General features: G+C 36.9%; 1 protein-coding gene across 5 annotated transcripts in view; it reads left to right on the forward strand.

Annotated features, from left to right (window-relative positions):
- NUBPL (nucleotide binding protein like) overlaps nucleotides 1-23,818 on the forward strand; it is a 159,266-nt gene that overhangs the window by 17,197 nt on the left and 118,251 nt on the right. For all 5 annotated transcript variants that reach the window (XM_037394035.1, XM_037394036.1, XM_037394039.1 and 2 more), the window contains exons 4-6: nucleotides 605-695; nucleotides 14,435-14,474; nucleotides 14,565-14,655. In XM_037394035.1, coding sequence (XP_037249932.1) covers nucleotides 605-695; nucleotides 14,435-14,474; nucleotides 14,565-14,655 — 222 coding nt within the window. The remainder of the gene's footprint in view (nucleotides 1-604; nucleotides 696-14,434; nucleotides 14,475-14,564; nucleotides 14,656-23,818) is intronic.

Consider the following 23,818-nt stretch of genomic DNA (forward strand, 5'->3'; position numbering starts at 1 on the left):
GTAGTTGAATTTTTTTAGCATTCTTTTGTGTAAATGCATCTAATTAAAGTATTATGCCTGCTTAATTGGCTTCAGAGACTTGCATTTCAGTATTTTCAAGGTGTCTGCAAAAGTTTACTCTGGCCACTTAAATGCATGATTAAAAATATGTTTTTATGTTTTTCACATTCCTTATAGTCACTAGTATAATTCAAATTGCATTAATTTGATTACATTTACAAACATCGCTTGTCTTTTTTTACAATGAAATTTGATACCTTTAAAAACATTGAAATATTACTTCTGTGTAAATGTACACAGAGTAGAGAGAACATTGCTTATAATGTTTGTTAATATAGAATCTGTGGTCTACATTGTAATTAAGAAAACTTGCAAGTGAGGATTCTGTGAAGGAATGAAGGTTTTGTGAAGATGTCTGGCTCAGCTCAGAGACATCATATTTCATGCTTCAGCTGCTATTTAGAGAGAAAGGAAACAATGATTATGTCTAAAATCAAAATCATGTTTTTATTTCTATAGGCAGTTTTGAAATTTTGCTCAACTAATAATTCATAAAGGCAGACAGTTTGACAAATAGTTTTTTTTGTTTTGGTTCATTACACAGACAAAAGAAGTTGGTTTACTTGATGCAGATGTTTATGGACCTTCAATTCCAAAGATGATGAACTTAAAAGGAAACCCAGAATTAACACCAAGTAAGTGGAAATGATTTTTCTTGCTGTCGTCTTTATACAGGGATGAGCATGGACCAGCCATTGGTGCTTCCTTGGTGTGGCACAGAAGGGATGCAAACAGAAGATGTGACTTAACTTTTCTTTTTTTTATTTCTAATAATGAGGTTTCTTTCAAAGTGAGCTTGTACAACTGGGAGCATATTTAGGGTCATTTTTTTATGTTGATTCATGGGCTTTGGGAGTTTTATGGATTATTACTAGGGATGCTGGAAAGGATAGCTAGGAAATGAAGGTTATTGTCAGTAGTTTTAAACTTGCTATATGGGATCCTTCTATAGAAGACCTCCAAATTAAAGCCCAAAACCCACTAGTCTAGGGAAAAAAAAAAAGTCAAATCTAGGAAATAAGAGAAGGATCATTACGGTAGCTTATATAAAGTGTCATTGAAATGACAGGCTAGACCACTTGATTTATTTTATTTGAAGATGTATGTTTAGGAATGCAGTAGTGGTGGCTTCATTACCTGAAGTTAAAGACAGTAGACAGAACTCCTAATTTTTCTTCTGCTAGGAAGGATTCAGGTCTGGGGAAAGGTAAATTTAGGTGGGAGGGTCTGGAGAGAAGTAGAGAAGACCTGAAGTTGAAAGGTTGCGTAAAGTCTGTTTACCTTTGAGAAATGTAACTTACACCCAGGCCAACCAAGGGTGAAACTGAGGGATGCTTTATCCTGATAATCTGTTTGTGATGCTTCAGTCTAAGGGACTGTGCTTTTTTGGGAGTGGTAGGGATGCTGAGTCAATAGGATTTATTTAATGTTTTGTTTTGCCCATCCTGTGATAAAAGTGCTCGTAATTATAAAAATTAAAAGCATGTAACCACAGGCAAAAACAGTCCTGCATGGTAACACCTGGCCTACATGATAAAAAGTACTGGGATCCTACTGAAGAAAGTACAAACTGTCAGTACTTGTTGACAGGGAGGGATCAAGGATGTGTACCAGTTCAAACAGGACATAAAAGGGCTTCAGTGAAATAGTAACTGTAAATACCCATTAATGTTCGCAGGCAAGAATTGCTAGGTAAAAAGGAAGTTAAATATTCCTTCCACTTCCTTTCATGCCATGATCTTTGTTTATTTGTCGTAGAATCATAGAATAATTTGGGTTGGAAAGGACCTTTAAAGGTCAGTTAGTTGAGCCCCCCCCCTCCAGCAAGCAGGGACATCTTCAACTAGATCAGGTTGCTGAGAACTCCGTCCATCCTGACCTGGAATGTTTCCAGGGATGGGGCATCTACCACCTATCTGGGAAACCTGTTCCAGCGTTTCACCACCCTCATTGTAAAAATATTTCTTGCTTACGTCTAGTCTGAATCTACCTTCTTTTAGTTTAAAACCATTACCCCTTGTCCTGTCCCAACAGGCCTTGCTAAGAAGTTTCTCCCTGTCTTCCTTACAAGCCCCCTTAAGTATTGAAAGGCTGCAGTAAGGTCTCCCTGGAGCTTTTTCTTCTCCAGGCTGAACAACCCCAACTCTCTCAGCCTTTCCTCATAGAAAGTTCCATCTCTCTCCATCTATTCTGCCTTTGTAGAATGGCCGTTTGTAACTGATCTTAATTTATGGATATGGTGGTGGTGGTTGTTCTGTACATTCTCACTTGGTATAAAGCATGCACAGTGAAATGGTGCCAGTATCTTTAAAGGGTGGTTATTGAGCTTGCCACATTAGCCTCTGAAAAATTAGTAAGTGGCAAACTTAGTATTTCTTATATAACTACAATTTTGTCTCGTTATACTTATATCCTGTACTCTGGATAAAGAAAACGTAATGTATTTCCATATACGGATGCACAGCATGTGCTTATAGAGGCAACTGTCAGACTGATTACTTTCTACATTTGAGTACCTGGCTTACAAATACAGACTTTATTTAAATTAATTTTTAAGGGAGAAGGAGAGTACTTGGATTCATTTGTTGGGTTTCTGTTTTATGTTTTGAAGTCAAAGGCTAATTTTGTTGTGTAATAAATGAATAAATGACCCCTCTCATGCATCATCAGTAGAGTTTGACTTCCTGATACAAACTGAAGTATTCTTGCATTCTGTTGTACTTTGGACCACATTGAGGGTGTATGTCTTACAGGCTGTGTTTTCCCATAACACAGATTTATTTTTTTTTGCTAGGAATTTTGTCTTTGAAGTGCATTATGAAGTGCAAACACAAAAGGGATTGTGTTGTGTTGTTCTTCTTGTGCCCCCTCTTTTCCTTTTTATGTGATGTTGACTTTTTCCTTTCCAAAGGAGATAATGTAAAAAAAAAAAAAAATGTTTCTCCTACCCCCCCTGCCCCCATCTGAAAAATTGATTAGATAATGTTGAACTTCTTACACATTTTGCTGGGTTCCGTACCAAATTTAAATCCGTGTCATGGACACAAATAAGAAGCAAATTGCCCAGTCTATTTCATGTAGTCATACAAAGTAACATGCTAGGAATGAAAGAACTGAAAAGTATATTGAGTGAGATACTAGGGCAGCTCAATTTATTTGTATATAAATTTCAGTGACTGTAGATGTTTTGTGTATACAGCTGAGAACTCACTATAAGCTTTTGTCTTAACATGTTTCAAGTGTTAAAAAATACGGAATTCAATGTAATAGAAAGAAGTTGGAGGATTTCCCTGAATTGAAGTTGCTGCTCTTGACTTGTAAGCGCTAACATTTTGATTGCTAAAGTGTATTCTTTCTACTTCTGTGTGGAATGTACAAGCAAATATTACCAGGATTTAAGAACATATCTTATTTTTTAACTGACAGAAAATGAATTTGTGTATTCAAAAGCTTGACGCATGACAGAGGTCTACTGAGAAACGCATGTAGTAATTCAGTGTGAATGATAACAGGATAGAATTTGTATTTCAGGAATTCTGTTCATTTCTCAGTGCACTTTTGACTCTTGAGCTGGTGAAGCTGTACAGTAACAACAATGAAAGTGCTGGAAAAGTAGCTGACGTTAAGATGGTTTCATTGTGAAAATAGGGATTTGGAGGGCATAAGAAGCTTTAATTGTGAACCTCAGGAATTCCTATAGTGAGTGACAGGATAAGCTTGCAAGGAAGTGACCCATCGTAGACATATATAATGCTGTGTGTATATACATATATAGATATAAAAATATGTGTGATCCTTGTATTTTGGTATAACAAGCTTTATGTTATTTTCTGATTTCTTATTACATTTTCAAGAACTAAATATGAACTCTGAACAAATAGTTTTGTACAGTAATTGAGCAAACACAGGCAGTATGTTTTAAAGATGTGCATTAACTGTATACATAGCAGTAAGTCAACTAAAAACATTTTTTTAATAGCATAGCAATAAAAAATCATCTTTAAAGTAGTTTACTTACTGTCTTCAGTGTGAGGCCTGGATTTAAATGAATCTGTAGAGCAATCCTGGGAGGTTATGAGTGCTCTTGCACTCTTAGATAGTTCTATTTCTTCTCTCACATGTAGCAGCTGAAAAGGGATTAGGGATGCCTGGTACCATGCAGAATAAATCCGTGCAGCAGTTATTACTTCTGAATAGAAATTATTATAGTTTTGCTATAATTTAAGTTTTCAAAATGAATTAGGAGCTCTTAGTGAGGAGAGAGTCTGTATAAATGGAAGATGCTCATTAAATTAATTTTGCAAACTGTAGTACATTGGAAAGCCTGCTAACATTGAATAGGATGTCATTCAAAAATACTTTAACTAAATAGTCAGGGAAATAGTGGTTAATAAGTTCACAACTGAATTTAATTAGCTAATGGAGGATTATCTAACTATGGGATAAATAGGATAAATATTAACATGAGCTACAATATATACACAGGGCAATGCTTATGACACAAGTAACAAAAGCATTACTTCCATTCTTTTCCCACAGAATTTACTTAAAAGCCGTTTCCTGGCTTAGTGAACCACAAAATTTTTTCCCCTGCCCCCCCCCCCCCTTTTAATAGAAAAAAAAAAATATCATTTAAACAGCTGGCAGAGGGTAAAAGCTATTACATTGCCAAAAAGATACTGCAGTTTTGCCAGGTAAATATAATTTAATTTAAATGATTATGAAGGTTTTGGTAGGTTTTTTTTCTTTGTGACAGTTGAGTGCTCTCTTAATGTTTCAAAACTTCATTGCCACTTCATGATATCCTTGGTGTCTATTTTATTTCTTAATAAAATAGTATATTCAAAATATTAGCAGTGGGCATCTTTTCAAAATTTGGAATAAAAACTAATTTCTGAGAGAAAGCTAGCAGTAGCTGTGGCTGGCCCCATTGAGTCTTGTAATATTGCAAGAGCTATAGAAATGAAATTACTGATGAAATTCTGAAGTCAGGAATGGACACTTGCATTTTTTTCACTGGGCCACATTTACATGTCGGCTATTCTTTTCACTGTGGTAGCAGAATCTTGTAACAGAAAGTGCTAATTTTAAATAGAATCTGTTGTGACTGTTTAAAGATATCTGCTGGAAGTAGCTGTATCAAGGGCTTGTGGTGAATCCATTTGAGGGTTATGAATAGAATATTTAGATTTAAACATAGAATATGTTACGTAGGTAGGGTAGTTATTGAGGTAGCATGAAGAAATTTCTGGATCTTACATAAGCGTATTCCAGAACAAGGTTGTCTTTATCATGCTTTAGCAGTGGAACTGCATCATGATTAATTTAAGTAAAAAATAAATTTATTTCAAAAAAAAGTCATATTAGCTGCTGCCATGACCTCTTGATTTTTGAACAAGTGATTTTTAGATTGTGTATAGTCTAATAATATGCTTTACTGATTGTATTTTGAAAGAAGTCCAAACTGAAACCCCGTGTTTTGTGTTTGGTGATGTCTTATCCCAGTTTATCTGCATGGCTGAAATAGAGTAGTCCCTTGTGTTTTATATATGCTAATATATATTATATATATTAATTATATATATTATAAAGTAATAATTCAGAATGTTGCAGTTAGTTGTGGTTTATATTTTGGAGGCTCTTTCATATGTGATGAGGTAGTTGAAAATCAGAAGATGCTCAACTGTTAAGTATTTTATTCTGGACCTTGACTATTGCCCTCAAGCCTGTAACAATTAACCTCAAACTGGATTAATTCAGCTAGTGTTGAGTACACTTGTGGAAAAAATTGACCTTTACTTGGAAGGGAAAGGAGGTGGAGAATACTCAGCTCTGCAAGGAATTATTTATAGGCATGCAGTTATTAGCTGCTGTTTAAAAAAATAAAAAAAACTCTTGACAGTTAATTTATTAAAAATTTATTCTTCATTGTACTTGAATTCATACTTAAAACTACGAAAAAAGTAAGGCAAAAAAGTGTGAGAAAGGTAGTGTAGTAATTAAAGCCTCTTACCGAGAGCAGTCTTTTCTGGATAAATGACAAGCCAAACTTTACTAAATGCTCTTGCAGTATGAATTACTGAAACACTATAACCTGCAAAAATACATTTCAAGTACTTGAAAGTGGAAGTGTGTTACTTTTCATGTTGTTAATCCTGCAGTGCAGTAATAATAAATGTTTTAATATGGATTATGGCTAGCAAATATTCATTACATTATAAAGTTTACTCTTAGAGATACAGATGGTTTGTCTCGTTCAACTTTTATACAAATTGGAATTAAATTGCAGAATAGTTTTATTATAGTAATGTGATATGTGTTTAATTGTACATAAACAAACGAAATGATTCATTCTTTTGTTTGTACACTGAACACACTAACCTTTTTTGCCTATTTCAGAGGAATAAATGTTTCCCTCCTCTTCTAGAAGTAAAATTAAAGGACTGTAACTGATTCTGAATTTTCTCAATATTTGTACTTTGCAATTTCACTTTGTTTTTTTCTCAGTGGGTTTCTTGCTGTATTTTTCCTCTTCCCTCCTCCTTCTCTACAGTACAATGGAGTGGCTTTTCAGAATAAAGAAATGAAGCAGAATACATAATAGAAACATATTTTTATCCTTTTAAAACTTAATTTCAATTTAATTGTATTCTAATCCTTTCCCTATAGTGACCAGAGGCTAAAAGTGACAGTTTAGAACTAGCATCTGTTGCCTTTGCGTTAGTTGATGTTCATAATCTTGTGAAGTACATAGACTTTAACTTTACAAGTGGTGAAATTAGAATAAAATCACAGAACGATGTGTGTGGGGATTCATGTGAAATGCAAAAGGGAATATTTTTTTTAAAAAAAGTGTTCCTGCATATATTAAAGTGGAGAATCAACAAGTTTACTGTAATCTATATCATCAGTGTCCAGGTGTACTTTTTTCCCCCCAAATGCCAGATAAACCTTTGAACAGATTTTTATTCCATGTCTTTTCACCTACATTTTATTTTTTCAGGTCTTGATTGTAGTATTGAACCTAAAAAGGCTGAATCAAATGTACTGAGTTCCATAGTTTTGCTTTGAAAGCAATGACTGTCCCTAGTTAACTGGGAAGTTTTTTGAAGTTAGGTCTTGAAAGTAATGCAGAGGGAATGTCTGCCCCTTGGGTTCCTGCATCTCCCTGTTCTGCTTTACTGTTTTCTGTCACACTGTTATGTGACTGACCTGGGGAGTCCCCCACTCACAGAAGCAGGTCAGTGCTTCAGATAACATGACCCTTCCTAGAGGTTTTGTGTGTCAGGAACCTTGAACTGAACGTTGTGTTAGTCAATTTTATTCCTTGTGGGTATAATGAACTAAAAGAACCCACCCAAATTAGTCTAATAAAGCTTTTGATCCACTATAAGTAAACTTTTTTGGCTCCGTGGGAATTTGAAGGCTTTTCAAAATGTTGGTTATTTCAGCAATTGTAGGGAAGACATCTGTGATGGAAGGTAATGGCAAGATACTTAGAACTAGTCCTGTGTTACTATGCTAATCCTAACAAGTCATCAGTGCTTTAAAATGTAACAAAGATATAACTAAATCATTGTGCTGTTTACTTCAAAAGCAAGTCTGGTACAAGTATAGTCTTCCAGCAAGCAATTAGTTCTTTTGGTTTTAGGTAGGACTGATGAAGTCATATCTGCAAAACAGTTCCGTTAATGAAAAAACTTTCAGAGTGGTTTGTTTCCTCTGCAGTGTATCAGGAGGAAAGAAAGTGGAAAATCTACTCAGGTAATGGGATTGCTAGACTGACTAAATATTAGAAGCTAATCTTCTGGGGAAAAGCTGCATTTCTTTATGCATTTGTTTCTTACAGTAAGCATTGAATAATGCTCTTTGAGTCTCATTGCTAGTTTGCTTTGGTTTAAGTATTTGTGATGTGTTTGTGGTTAGATAACACTGTTAGTGTGGGATGTAATGGGATATGACAGCCTTTCCTGTGTGGAGTTCTTCAACCTTAAAATATAAATTGCAGTATTTCTGGGGCAATCCTGCAAATAAACTTCTAGCACATTGTGAAATCAAGCTTGTAGTCTCAATTAGTCTGTCACTTGCCATAGCATATTCTGGGCTTCTGGCATAAGCAGTTAAAACAATGATTTAAAATTTGTGACTCAGACTAACCTTCTTTTGGTGACAGCATCCTTTCCCCTCTGACATAAGTTGTGTTTTATTGTGGGATACCCTGGGGCCCTGTTGCTGTTTGTCCCCCTTGCCTCTGCTGTATTTCTCTTCCTTTCTTAACTGCGTTGTGCATGGAATTCACTTGCCTTTGCTTAGGAAACTAGTACTGCTTTAAGCATGTTAGGGTGTGGTGTCTGGCATCTAGCTGCCCCTATGGCTCTCCCTCATGTCCTCTGTTAAATCTGCCAGCCCTGTACAAACCTCAGCTTCCTAAGGTGTCCGGAGTGGCAGGAGGTGTCTATGTTTACGCAAGTAAAGACCAACCTTTTTCTTACTCTTACTGTCATTTTCCCCCTTCCTTCCTTCCTTCCTTCCTCTGTCCTTTGCCCCCTTCCTTTGTCCTTTCTCCCTCCTGTTGTTGGAAACCCTATGTAGTCTGAAGCCTTTACGTCCTTCAGGGGAGCCTGTATCCTCCCGTTACAGAATGTTTATCTTGGGAGGTGACTTTCAAAATAAACAGCAAATAAGTTCCTTATACTTCTACATAGTGACAGCCATTTGAGAATTAGTGTTTACTGTGATTAACGGAAGGTGCTGTGTAAGTTGGAGTCCTAATTTAAGATTGTGATAGAGTATTCTGTAGTCACTGCAGCATGAAATTGTGCACAATTAAAAACTAGGTGATGCAGAAGTTTTTGAGATTTTACAAGTGACCATACTGAAAATCTGTTTTAGCTTTTCTGTGTGTATGACACATTAATTGAGTTTGTCTTAGATAATCTTGTACTGGAATCCACAGACTGTTCGGCAGTGTCTCTCTCTGACTAGCATGGTAACTGCGTGTTTTGTTTCGCCATATGTCACCTGTGTTTCAGGCAGGGAGATATCACTGAGATGTGAGTAGGTAGAAAATAACAATTTGTCATTAAAACATCAACTAATGATGAGCTATGCAAACAGCAGCAGAACCTTTAGGTTTTGTATAAACTATGAATAAATAGCAACTCACTTGAATTTTGGTAAATGTATGCAGAGGAGTTACAGTATGGGTTTTATTTAAATAGCATACTGTGAAAGTTCAAGGAATACTTAAACTTAACAAGTTATTTTGAAATCTACTTTTAAAGCTGCTGCTTTAACGCTTTTAAATGAGAGATGCTAAAATGTTATTTGGAGACTTAGGTGTTGCAGACAATACGTAGTGTAACTTTCTACAGCTTTTTCTGTTGTACGTTGTGCCTCAGTTTGCTTTTGAAAATTGGGAGTTTCAAGGGAAAATACCTAACTTCAGTAATGCACCTAAACTTTTTAGATCTTCTAGATGTTTGTCGGTTGTGCAGATGTTTACTGGTTGTGCATTACATGCTTTCCAACATTGGAGGTGGTGTAAGTGGGGCCATCAAGACCTGGACTGTGAAACTTGCCCAAGGTTATTCAAGAACTCTGTGGATTTGGAGACCTATGCTGTGTCTCCAAATCCACAGGGTTCTTGAATAACCTAAAGCAAGTTTCACAGTCCAGGTCTTGATGGCCTCATCTGTAACATGAGAGAATAATTCCCCACCACAGAAGCATGTTGTTAGGTAAAAATGTTCGGTTTGGGTGCATGGGTGTTATGGAAATGGGATTTGTATAAAAAATAAAGAGTCAGGAAACGGATGCATTCAGAGCATAGCCTGGAACTTGCAGTGGTGTCTGCTGGCAAACCCTGCTGCATTGGTAGTGTCTTCAGAAACATTTGTAAATCTGCATGCCAAGATCAGTAAGGTGCTTTTAACTGGAAAATTGTACAATTGTACTACTTTCTAATAGATTTAGCTATTGATGTCCTGACTCAGAACAACTTAAAAGTGCCACTTCCCCGCTTGATGACCAAAATCCAGTTAGGATAGACAGGTGAGTTCCCCTATTAAGTTTTATTGAAGACAAACCTTAAGTAATTAGTTACCATTCTAGGAAGTCTCTGATCTTCCATTATAGTGGCAAGTTCCAAAAATAGCTGAGTGCAATAGGAAATCTTTAACAGGGAGGAAAATGTGAGCTTCTAGTGTTCTCATCTTATGTATGGATATTTTTTATTTCTTTGAAATGGTAGAAACTCCCAACCTCCCCCTTATTTCAGACACTTGAAAAGTCTGAGCAGCTCCTCTGCATTAGTTCTCACTCACTTGGTGAGCTCAAAATAGATTTGCTAGGGTGTTGCATGATCCACTATGCTCACATTTAATAATTATGTGCTACCTTTTGCTTTTTTTAAACAGCATGATGCCTTCTCCTAAGGAGGTGTAGTATAACATCACAGTCTTCTGGAATAATGATCTTTATTTATCTAATGAGACAAGACTGAATCTTAAGTCTTTGCTTGCTCTAATGTATTAGTCAGCAGACCTCTTCTGAAAACCAAGCCAAGGATTGAAATGTGGCCTTGTGTCTTAACCCTGGCAGGCGACTGACCACCAGCCATGCAGCTGCTTGCTCACTCCCCACTCTAGGGATGGGGAGGGAATTGGAAGGTTGAAAGTGCAAAAACTTAGGGGATGAGATAAAGACAGATGAACAGGGAAAGCAAAAGCTGTGCCTGCAAACAAAGCAAAACAAATTAATTCAGTACTTCCCATTGGCCGGCAGGCGTTCAGCCATCTCTTGGAAAGCACTCCGTCATGTGTAAGGGTTACTGGGGAAGATGAACACCATAACTCTGAATGTCCTCCCCTTCCTTCTTCCCCCAGCTTTATATGCTGAGCATGACATCATATGCTATGGGATATACCCCTTTGGTCAGTTGGGGCCAGCTGTCCCTGGCTCTGTCCACTCCCAACTTCTTGTGCACCTCCAGCCCACTCACTAGTGAGGTGGGTGATGCTTGCACACTATCAAAAGCTTTTCTCCTTCTCACCCCAGTAATAACTTAAATACCTCTGTGTTGTCATCACTGTTTTCATTGCATATCCAAAGCATAGCACCATGCAAGCTACTATGAAGAAACTTTGCTCTATCCCAGTTAAAATGACATATATATATAGCTCTGTACGTACTTTCTGTGCTGCACTAACCTATGGCCACCAAGGAATGGCTATGTCGGGCTTTCGAGAGAAGAAGGATGGAGTCCTTGGCAGGATAGTCTGCAGGGCTTGATTTTTTTTTTTTTTTTTTTTTTTCTGCAGAAAAAATTAAAAAAAAATTACAAAATACAGAAATTCTATCCTAATGCCTTCAACATCATTCTTCCCCACATGACTAACAACGCAGCCTTCAGACCAGTCCTAGAACTTTATCAGCAATGTGCTGTAATGCTGTCATGAATTTGTATGTCTGTCTTTTTCCAGTGCCCTACTTGCATCCTACCAGAAGAGGCATTTTATTGACATTTCATTGGTACTCTGTTGATGTTATTGATCCCATTTTATATATTCAGAGAAAAAACAGCACCCTTTTATTTAGGACAATCAAGCTTACTGAAAAGTTGTAAACAAGGATGCTTTATTGATCTCTGCACAGGTGGCATAATATTGCTGTGTGTTGTGATTTTAAGAAACTTGTTTTGTTGTGTGTTGAATTTTTGGAGCTGTATGGTAGGCATCTGGTAACAGAGAAGAAAGGGTTTACTCTGAAAGCAATGGGAATTAGAGATGTTACTGAGATCTCATTAAGCTAAATCTTCTTTACATGTTATGTTTTAGAAAATCTTCATGAGACCCAGGGCAAAGGGGGAGGAATGCCTGTTGCTTTTGATGAGACAAGGGTGATTACTGGAGCTCACTGAAACACTTTAGATTTGAGATAGTCTTAAGAATGCTTTTTAGCAGTAGGAGACAGTGGGGTGCTCTGCAGTATTTTGTATGACTTTGAGAATATGCAGAATATTATAGCCCAAATGTACAGCAGGTTGTGCATTGTTCTCGTGCATTGTATAAACTTGATTAAATCTTGCTGCTCGGAGCAGTTTGTAGTCTCTGTTGTTAACCAAAGAAAGTAAGATCCAGTTTTCATGACGTGAAACTCTCCCATTGAAAATAAACGGTGTACATGTTTTAACACCAGACACCCCCATTTGGCTGTTCTGTAGGTCACTACTTGTGTACTGAGAGCAACTCTCCTATTCTGCCCACTGAGGTGAAGGAGAGGGAGATCTCTGAAGGTGTATCTGTTCTGTGCAATTAGTACGTCTACCTGGGCTTTGTACATACAAAACTGTATACAGGTGGTGGCTGTTGAGATCTTAGCCTCTGGATGTTTGACTACACTGAGATTGAACTGAGAAGCGGCATGAATAGAATTTGGTGAGCTTTCTCAGAATAAATGCATCTTTTCCATTCTTTTTACCTTCCAGTTCCTGGTTCTCATGTACTTGTGTGCTCAGGGATTAGCCTCCCCTTTTTGTTTTCTTTCTTTCTTTCTTTCTTTCTTTTTTTTTTTTCCTTTCTCTTAAAATCATTCCTATTTCATGGTAAAAATGAAGTAGACCTCGAATCGGCAGTGATACAGGAGAAGAAGGACCTGCAACAGCATGTTTCTTTTTTATAAAACATCTCCTAGGTAGATAGGTAGTCATTTTTCTCAAGACTTCTAACAATATTACAGCATGTGGCGGTACGTGTATTCTTTACAAGGACACCAAAGCAGTGTCTAGAGATGGCTCTAGGCTGAAGTTCAAATGTCATCAACCCCTTCAAAACAAAACTATTGCTCTGCAGGAGAAAAAGTAAGACTGTGATTCCTAGAAGTGTGGTTATACAGTATAATGCCACTAAAATAAGCCCTGACCATACACTGTAGCATGAGCAGAAGTAGAGAAATGTTGAATTAATGTGGGTGCAGCGCACCAGTCCAAGCCCATGTGCAGTTCCATACACGTTCCTGAATGTAATTGTCATGTGATTTGTTTAGCTTCCTATATTGTTCTTTTTGAGTTGTAAACCAAAGCATCCAATTTATTTTCAGCCATATTTCTAGAAAATTACATGGCTTGAATGCCCACTTACTTGATTGCTTGAAAGCTTTCATGTATAGAATTTAGCAGTTCAATTTGTACGCTCTTGGGTGTTGTTTTGTCTGAATTTGGAGTTCAGCTTTGAACACACTGCATTGTATTTATATTGCTTTTATTTTACTGTCTGTACATATTTTACTTTGGGTGCATCAAAGGTTTCTGTCAAAATATGTATTAAAATATATTTTTTTTATTGCTTAAAGTATTCTATTTTTTGCTTGTTCCTGCCAGTGCATGCTCTTAAAATAAACCAGCTAGACCAAATAAAATTAATTTTGCTCTTTCATGTGTGTGTGTGCGCCATCTTGAGATAAGGCGTGGATGTAGATGGCAGAGACTATTAAGGGGAGTTTTTGGCTTTTGGGAGGTTTTGTTTTGAATGTACTTTTTTTTTTTTTTTTTTTTTTACTTTCTGCTTGTTTTTCCCTTTGCCAGCAGAACAATTATATTGTTCTCTCCCCTCCCCTCTGTTTTTTTCTTGACACTGGAAGGCATAGGAATATGGAGCATGATGAGGATATTACCTCTGCAGTGTTCAAATAAGCATCTTTTGTTCCTACAGAAATTTTAGAAGTCCTGTCCTGCAGACTTTTGCCAGTCTGAAAAAATCCATGACTTCTTACCTGGAGCTGTTAATAACACTTAGTTTAGGGGTGGCTTTATTTGGTACCTTTTCTGTAGGTTTCAAAGCACACAATAAAAGGAGAAGAATTCCCCAAAACACTGGTGTGTTGATGGGAGCGATCCTCTGATTTGTGAGATAGGTGAATAGCATAATTTAAAAAAAAAAATTAAATCCCATCATGTTGTAGGATTTTGATTTTGTTCTGATATAAATGACTGCATTTACTGAAGTATTGCAGAAATAGAAGGCTGCCCAACAGGGGATTTATCCCTCGTAGCATGGGAGTTTCATATGAATAGATGAAGTGGGTTTCGGCAGCACAAAGTGACATTATGGGCACACACATCGTTACATTTTTGCAACTTTTCCCACAGTAAAAATGCAAGAAAATGTAGGGCCAGGTTCTTGGGTAGAATAGAAAAATGTATATATGTATTGAAGGGATGAGGGAGAAAAATAGACAAATGCTTTTAACACGGGGAGGAAAACTACTTTTAAAAGGGAAAAAATTGTGTAAGCTTATTTCTTTATAAAACCCCAAAAAACAAAACCCCAAACTGACTCCCCCCCACCAAAAAAACCCTTGTTTCCTTCTGTTTTAGAAAATCTAATGAGGCCCCTTAAGAACTATGGAATCGCATGGTGAGCATATGTTTTAATTTAAATCAAGCTTCCTTACAGATATATTTGATATTGCGCTGGAAAGCTTAAGTTTTTGCTTTTTTGTTTCAGTATGTCTATGGGTTTCTTGGTAGAAGAGACTGCCCCGGTTGTGTGGAGAGGGCTCATGGTCATGTCAGCTGTTGAGAAATTGTTGAGACAGGTAAGGACTTGGGTACATATTTGTGTTTCAAAGTAACTGGTTATTTAAAAAATGCATTTAACTGATATGTGAGTGTCCATGACACTATTTCATATGCAAGAAATACTGTATCTTGGTCATCTTAAATTCTGAAGAATTTAATCTTAGCTTCAGGTAAGAGAGAAAGTTAACACTTTTTGTGTTTACCGATCCCCTTCAAATAGATCTGCTGTTCTATGCATTTGGTGAGTGAATCACCCCCATTTGCCTTCCTTCTCATTACTTTTTATGTTTATGCAATTATAAAAAAAAAAAAAAAAGGAACATTTGGCAGTTGCCAAAGGATTTACATGTATAGGTATCTATGCATATCTACAGCTGTGTTCCCTTATGTGCTTGTTAATTTGCCAGCACTAAGAATTCCTGGGTGACGTTTGACATATGACAGGTACATGAAAATCATTAGATACCATCTCTATGTAATGCAGATAGATTGTTAGTTAATAAATTTCCTGGCATATGGAGGCAGGGTGGCTTTTTTATTTCTTGGCAGGTCTTTTTTTTTCTCTTACTGTGAATAGATCTGTGAAGTGCTAATGAGACAAACAGCTGAAAAAATGCATTAAGGTTACATGTTTAGACTTTGAAGTGACCCAGTTGTTCACAGCTGACATCTATTCCAGGGATTTAATGTGTACTGCTTGGAGATCACTAGGCTTATGTATGTCTTCTGTAAATGCCTCCAAATCTTGTGCTCCCTTAATGACTGAAAAGAAGATACTTTTTTTTTTTTTTAAATTCCCCCCAGCCTTTTTCCAGTTTTACAGAATTCTTCTCTAACACAGTTTTTAGAATAGTGGCACTCATTGCCCTAGTCAGAAAAGCCATGCGTCTTCCAGAATTTCAGGAAGAACATATTTTCTGAGATTTGGCCTTTAAAAATAAGGACTATCCATGCCAATAGCTGTGAAAGGCTGTTCTGACCTCTTTGTGTGTTGCATTGTGTTGGCCAGGTTCACAAAGACTAGAGTCTAAAACCTCGAAGGTAGAACTGAAGTTAGCACCTGCTGTATTGGCATATTCCACCCTGGGAGACTGAAGACTGGCAGGCACTCAACAGTGCTGTTACTTCAATCAGTAGTATCCCCAGATGGGAAGCATGTGCCAGCGTCCTTGTGGAGGGTATGGATGATGCTGTGTAATGAGCTCATTGCTCCCTAGCAACTGACAAAGCAGTTACATGCTGGCTGATTATACTGTAGGAACGAGACAGAGTCCATTAATGCTTGGGGCATCAGTGATTTCCCTGACAGTGGAACCTGAATTCTGAAAGAGGAAGGCTTTAAGGCTAAATTTCTTCTCCCCACAAGCATTTTGTTTCTGTATGATGACAAGGATAGTCTTAAATCTGTGCTGGAAAAAGTTGTTTGCATCTCCTCCTGCAAAGGAAGGAGCACACAGATCACAGGGAGAACCAGCAGGTTCTATCTGATGTATAGGTGGCTTCTAGACAGTAACTAATAATTTTTCCAGACTAACATTCGCTATGTTGCTTTTACAAACTGTCATCTCCCTTCTGATGTAGTTACTAGTCACTCAGGAAGGGGTTAACGGTAGAACCAATAGTGTTATAGTCTTGGACACCTAAACAGGAGAGGACCACAGCGTGTGGTGATGTTTTTAAAGATACTAACATTGTATGTTAGAAATAGTTGAAATTTGACCATGTTTTCTCTTTGTCTGTTCTTACTGGTCATAGCTATTACCTTTTGTTTGACAGGATAAAGTTGCTTGCAAGAGTAAAATAATTCTGCTTGTATTTAACTTTCTGAACTAGTGTTCTTAAGAAATAGCTGCTTTACTTCTATAGCTATATATAAACCATTTAAATTGGCTCCTTAATCTAGATTTGTAGTATAAGTGTAAAGACCTTGTGTGCGTTCAGACAAGCTGATAAAATATTAAGTTCTTAAAATAATTAAGTCAGCCAGATAGAAAATGTAGAGGTTCCCAGACTTATGCATTAAAAAACCTGGTGGTATTTATAACGGTGTTTATTGTTAGATGGTGGAGGACTTTTTTGTTTGTTTTAAAAAACATCAAGACTATGGCTTCCCTCTGTAAATAACTTTGAATGCTTGTTTGGTTTTTTCCATGTGAACAAATACGTTTTCCAGAGCTTACCGTGCTTCAGATACTCCAATAAAGCATTGAAGGGCCTAGTTTCCAAATTCATTGATGGAGACTTGTTAGCTCATTAACTTGTTAACTCATAGTTGGTCTGTGCCTGTAATAAGTATTTAAATGCTTCCCTTTAGATGTGCAGCTTTACTGAGATTTCTGAAATTCTTACTTTGAAAAATGCATTTGTTAAATATATACATTATGTGCTTTCTTATATACTTCATGCATGCAGCCTCACGCTGTAATATACGTATATTTCTTGTCTGGTTTTACTTCAGTGGATGGATGGCTTTTCAGCACAGTTTCGCTCTTCACCTCTACTTGCATATGGCCAGGATGTACATCACTTCTCAGATAAAACACCACCCTTTAAATCCAGCCTCTCCTTTTGCCACATATCTATAGATACCACATATATAATGAGAAAATACCTTTGCTCTTGCGTGTTGCCACACTGGTACAAAATAGGCAACAATACAGAAGACCAGTATTACTACTTGGTGTTTCTCTGGTAGTTTGTATCTCGTGAGCAAGGATGGTTTTCTGGATCACATCATATCATTTTCCTTAAACAGAGTTTAAAGGAAATCTGTCTTATAATACAAAGCAGTTAACAGTTTAGTATACTGTACTACATATATATTAATGTACGTCTGTCAAATTGGTACATAAAATATGTAGCATATGGATTCTATAATGTGTCCTACTTTTGATAAAAGTATTGCTCAATAGAAAAGGGGTGATATGAAGTTATTGAAAGAATAAGGAATATATAAGGAAATGATTTTTCACCTGTAGTGAAAGTAAATGACAAACACTAACGGAACATTTGATTCCATAAACACATTCTTAACGCTTTCAGTTAAATATCTCCCTAGTTTATATGCCTTGAAATTACCTAAAATTTTGTTGTGGCTGAGAAGGGACTTCTTCATTCACATAATTAGATGTACTGTAGGCCCATTTACTCTGCAGGATGACCTTTTTCTCTTACGTGGATTTTGACTCTTCCATTTCCCTGCCACAGTTACCTTCATGTAAAAATTCTTCCACCTCTGCTTTGAATCTTGCACCTTCCTTTGAATTGCCTTCCTTTGCATCTTGCTTGCCTGTATGTGGGATAGAAGAGAGTATTTCTTTGTTTACTTGATTTTTTTAAAAGATAGGTAATTTCTCTGAAGAGTGCATTAAAACTCAGATAAGGAAATTCTGGTAGTTCTCCAGTGTCATCTGTAGCACTAGGCTTTTTCTATTCAGTTTTCACTGATTTTTTTTCAGTGATACGAATTTTTTTTGTTACCTGAAGCCTGTATTTAAACAATAATATGTCTGAAAAGTTCTGTTGAAGGAAGTAGCAAGTAGACAGCTAAGAACCTTAGAAATATAAAGATTATTTAAATTAAAAAATGCAAGCAAAACTTGTTCATTGATTTACATTGCTTTTGCAACAAGGGCTGAAATGGTCATCACCACTGTCCCATACTCTCTGTATGGAAAGTTTTCTAGCACCATTCTCATTTCTGTCTGAGGAAGTCTTGGCAGTTCAAAAGAGCAATTAGAAGGATGCAGACACAATCCTGAACTGATCCAGGAATGGCATGACTGGCTGCTGTACGTCCTGGAGCATATTGTGGTAATTGTTCTGCCGAAAGGTTGGAGGAAAGGAAGTGGCTCTGTGCTGGCTGCCAATTTAATAGCTACTATAGTCATAGCAGCAATACAAATGGAGGGGATTTCTTGTTTAGGTAGTAATCAATACAAAGGGTACTAAGTGTTGGTTTCTTTGAACTCTCTATCTTATTCTACATGCGTTATCAAGCTGAAATACCAGCAGAGAAGGAAAAAAAAAATAATATACAGCAGACAAGTCAGCTTTTCTATTAGAAGAAAATCAAATAAAAAAATGTGATTACAGGTAAAATACAAGTGCATATTTCAGTATGTAGTGTTCTACTTGTATCTTGTCATATCAAAAGCTAAATTTGTATTAGAAGCAAGCATTACCTACACAACATGGATTATAGATGTCAGCAATTCTGTTAAGTGCAGGCAGTCCCCTTGGAACTAGCCAAAAAATGTGCTCTCTTCTCAAGGCAAGGACCTTGGGTTGATTAACATCCTTCAGAGGATTTCTTACCCTGACATGACTTTTTAACCTACGTTTTTGCAGACTAGTCAGATCTTACATGGCAAGACTCTTGTATTTCTTGTACTGCTCTAGAGTACCAAGAACATTTTGTGCATTGGCAGCATCCTTGGTAACTATGGCTATAATGTAGAGCCTCAGTGCTGTTATGTGTATTGTGACCTGTAAAGGTTCCTCAGATGTACCTGATACGGATGAACACATTTTCCCAGAAAGACTATGAAGCTTTTCGTGGAGTAGTTCAATTCTAATGTGTCCCTAAAATACTCTTCCTATTATGTAACTGTAATTCCTTCATCTCTTTTTTTGCTGCTTCTTTTAGCACCGATTTAGTGCCTCTGTTTTGGTTTATTTTAATTTTCTTTCAATACATACTTTTTATAAAAGTTCCTCTGGGAGGGATATAATTGGAAAGGAAAGAATATAGGGAAATTAGCAGAAAGCAAATTATATAAAACTTCCAACGCAGAGCAGTTGCACCTAAGCAAAAGAAAATGGGGCCTTGTACTTAGCTTGGACAGGCTTTATGCCCTGTAGATTCATGTTGAAAACCATAAATTCAGCAGAACAGTGATCGAAATATTTATTAGTTCAACCCAAAGCTGAATAGGGCTGTAGTCTGAAGATGCTGTCTTGTCCTTTAAAAAAAAAGTTTAACTTAAGTTTATGCAGTTATTATAATTGTATGTAATTTTGGAAGTTTGCTTAGACATGGAGATTTTGTGTGCTGCCTTCCTTCTGAAGCTGTTCTCTACTAAGAGAACTGCTTTGAGACCAGCACTTGCTAGAGGTAATCGTGGTTGTATTTATATGTTAGAGTATGTATGTGTGAAGATACATATATGTGCTCAAACCTTTTTTGTAACATAATTCTCTGATGCTTAGTTATCATACATAAGTAGCTGTAAGAGTATCATATGATACTGGGAATAGCGAAGATGCAGATGGATAAATTGTCTTGAAAATATTGAATAGACTGTGGGTTGTGGGGTCTGGGATATTTCAAGAGCCTCTGTGAAAAAGCTGCCATAAAAGCAACAGTGGAGTGGATTGAACAGTAAAAATTCATGTTTAAAGATTTGGGATTAGATTAGCTTGGCATCAGTGTTTAATTCTTGGAGATCAAAGACTATGGAGGCTATATTGTTGTGGGTTTTTGATCATGCCTGAAGCGGCCCATCTCTATAGAGGAGGTTATAGATGTTCAATACTGTTTTTGTTTGACATACATTAGTTAGCAAACTATTATGTGCAGTTGCTACTGTTTGAGAAGTGTGTATGTAGTTACTGGTATTCTCCTTTCCACCATTTAAGTCGGAGACGTTGCATATGTGGGGACAATTTTTCTTTAAATGTCATTTATTTTAGGTATATGTTAATGCTGCACTTACGAAGGCCAGAAAAATAAATAAGGTGTTGAGACCAAATGTATTTATACCTTGTAAAATAGCTACCATGCTGCCATTGACTTTTTTACTGTGCATGTTCCGTGCAGCAGAATGTTCTGTATATGGTGTCTGTAGATAGCTGTCTGATGTCATTTATCGTGTGTGTTTATAACATGCTGTGTTAAATCTCATAAATTCTTTGGCATAGAAATTTTCAGTTTCGTACAGGCTTGTTTGCCTGTGTGTATAAAGATTTCTTACAAACAGAACAATAGAGAAACTAGGGGAAACCGTTCCAAATTAGAAGGAATGATCTGTATTTGATTTGGAAGTGATACATGACAAGAACATTGTCAGTAAGGTAGTTAGGTACTACATGCTGAGCTGTCTGCCTGATTGATTAGTATGGTTTACTGAGAGTCGTTCTTTGGCTTGTGTCCAGATACTGTCTTTTGCCTCACTTTTTTGGGACCATGGAAATTTCATTCTGTGTTTATGCAGTGTTCAGCACTGTAGTGAGTTATCACTTGAGAGGTGCACAGAAATACATCTTCCTTTCATACTTTTTCATGTTTATGAAATAAATTGATTACTTTTCTTTTTATCAAGCACAGTGTATTTTGTTTCCAAAGCGCGTGTGTGTGAATGATACCAAATCTGTTAAGAATGCCTAAGATCAATGTAAATGTATCACTGGCATTCACCACAACTGATACTCATCAGAACCTAAATGTCTTGAGCAATTGTGCATATATCTGCAAAATATTCTGATGCTACGTGCTGCCTTGCATAAGTATTCTCCAGCAATGAGCCATCGAGGTGATATAGAGGGTGATACATGTAATACGTGAAGAGAGACAGAGACCTGGGTTAGTTGTTTTTGTGTGGTTTTTTTGGTTAAGATTAAAGGGAGATTACATAGTTATGTACAGAGAAGGTGAAAGTAGATGCTTCCTGGATGTGCAGGATGATAGCAACAAGAAGTAATGAGTGCAAGTTGCAATATATAGTAAGTAATGTGAGGGGGTAGTTTTGGTTGTTTTTTTTTACAGTGAAAACAATCACACATTAGAACAGGTTGCCCAGAGAGATTGTAGAATCTCTCCTTTGGTAGATACTCGGAACTGAGCTGGGCAAGACTTTGAGTAACCTGCTCTAAGTTGGTCTGCTTTGAGCAGCAAGATGGACCAGACAGATAACATCTTGAGGTCCCTTCAGACCTAAGTTGTTCTGTGAATCTGGGTTAATTCTAAAATTGATATTCCACTGCCTGTTTGTCTGTATGTAACTCCAAAAAGCCTACAGCTCAGAGGAGAAAACGGTTCTGCCTTTCACAGAGATCACTGGTGAGAGCACACAGTGAAAACCTAACCTGAAATGCTGAGGTGTCTCTCTGAGTGCCCCAATCACTAAGCTGGACAGTCATGGTAGCTCATCTCTCTTGCTCAAATGAATATAGAATTAAGCCTTGCAATCAAATTAGGAAGTGTCAACATAATGACTGAGAGTATCCTTTCCCTAGTAGCATTTCCAATCATTTGGCCAGTCTCTTTAGACTTCAGAGGTGCAGATCAGGTCCATGTAGGCAGAGACATAAAAGCTGAACTCAAATAATCCTTCTCTCTTGAATGAGCATCCTTAAGATGAGCTAAGAAAAAAAAAAACCCAAAAGGGAAATACCAATATATGTATTTCCTGTCATACCCCTTGTTTTCACAGGAGTACCTTGATCTGGAAGAGGTTTAAAAATGAGTATTCTAGGCCTGTGTGCGTTAACGTGTTCTCAGGCATCTTAGAATTGAATACCAGTGCCGTAAAGGAGGTTGTACTGGAGGCTTATGGTAGTTTTTTGCTTTAGCTTTAGTAGTTTGCTGCCTAGGGTGCAGTCCTTTATGAGACACAATGTAAGGCATCTGGCTGCCCTCTGTGAACCCTAGGTTGTTTGTTCTTTTTTTAATTTTAAAATTTTAATTTTAAAAAAATCTTGCTGCTGTTGTCGGCCTTGATTATTTTATAGTCTAAACTGGATACAAGAAAAATTCAAAGATGGCAGCAAAAGACATCTTGACAAAGAAGCCACATGTGTAGAATAGGTCTTTTATGTCCAGATTTTTTTAGGAGAAAGGCAAGCTGTAATGAGTTCAGGAATGGACTCTGGAAACATGGATTTGAAGGCTAGCATGTTTTTAAGTGGGTTTTTTTCATGTAAATAAATATTCCTTATTTGCTAAGACTTAGCAAATAAGAAATACTTATTTAAAAAAAAATCATTTAAATACAGACTACAGTAGAAACCTAATGCCACTCTTCTATTCTTTTCCACTAATAAAGGAGCGTGTTCGTTCTGTCTAGCTGCTGTAGGTTAGATGCAAAAGGGACGTGGGTATTGCTGTGCTGAACACTGCAGTGCCTAAAAGGTAGATGCAATGCCTGCAGGAATGGAAAATCAAAGAAAAGCCCAGGCCGGAGCCACTGTGTACCTGGGTCAGTGGGAATTCATCACTTGTCATTCCCAGTGGTAGTATCTGAGGAGTTACTTTGTCCTCCTGGATTTGCCTTTGGCACTGTTTTAGGAGAATAGCTGCAAGCCTTGGATTTTAAGGGCAGCAAAAACTTCTTACCCTTCATGTCCATGGCTTAAAGAAATTGGTGTAAAGTTCCAATTTTGCTGCGTTTCATCACCTACATGGTAAATGTCATTGGAGCTTGCTCAAAGATGAAATTGTTACTAGCGTGGGCAAAAACCAGTCTCATCAGTGTAGAATCAGTGCAAGAGTGTATTGGTGGATGAGAGGGAGCAATGAAATGGGATTTAGCAGAGAATGACACATACTGGGTCAGGAGGAAGATGACAATAACAAGTTGATGGCTCTGATTTTTATTTTTTTTTTTTAGCTATATTTTGAATAAATTGAAAGGCTCTCCAGAATAGTAATAGTGAGTCAGTGATGATGATTTTTCTTATTGTAAATGTAAAGAGCAAGTAAAGAAAAAGCACTGTAGTGAAGATGATTTTTTTTTTTGAGTGTGGACTTTATTTTTAATGCTTCTTGGTTTAGAAAGGGCACTCTTTCTAAGAGATACCATTGAAGGCATTTAACTTGCATTATGGCAGTAAATTTTCAAGATGGGAAAAGAGTGAGATGCTGCAATGGGAAATTGTAGCAAAGGTGCTCAGAAACATGAATAGTTCTTAGTATTTTTTTCATAATTTTATCATGTTTTTGCCTTTGGATACACATTTAAGAGTCTGTGCATACTGGTTATTTGTCAGCAGAGTAGAAGTACCTAAAATGTGTATGCTAAATGCAGATTAATATTGTTTTACTCTTTCTATATTTTGTGTTTTGGCAACATCTTCCATTTGAGAATTTTTCCTAATTTAAAAACTGACTTGTGTTTTACAATATTAATGTATTTATCCAGTCTGCAAGTAATTGAGGAATTGAGGCAGATAGTCTGTAGC

Source organism: Falco rusticolus, chromosome 7, assembly GCF_015220075.1.
Source record: "Falco rusticolus isolate bFalRus1 chromosome 7, bFalRus1.pri, whole genome shotgun sequence".
Taxonomy (NCBI): domain Eukaryota; kingdom Metazoa; phylum Chordata; class Aves; order Falconiformes; family Falconidae; genus Falco; species Falco rusticolus.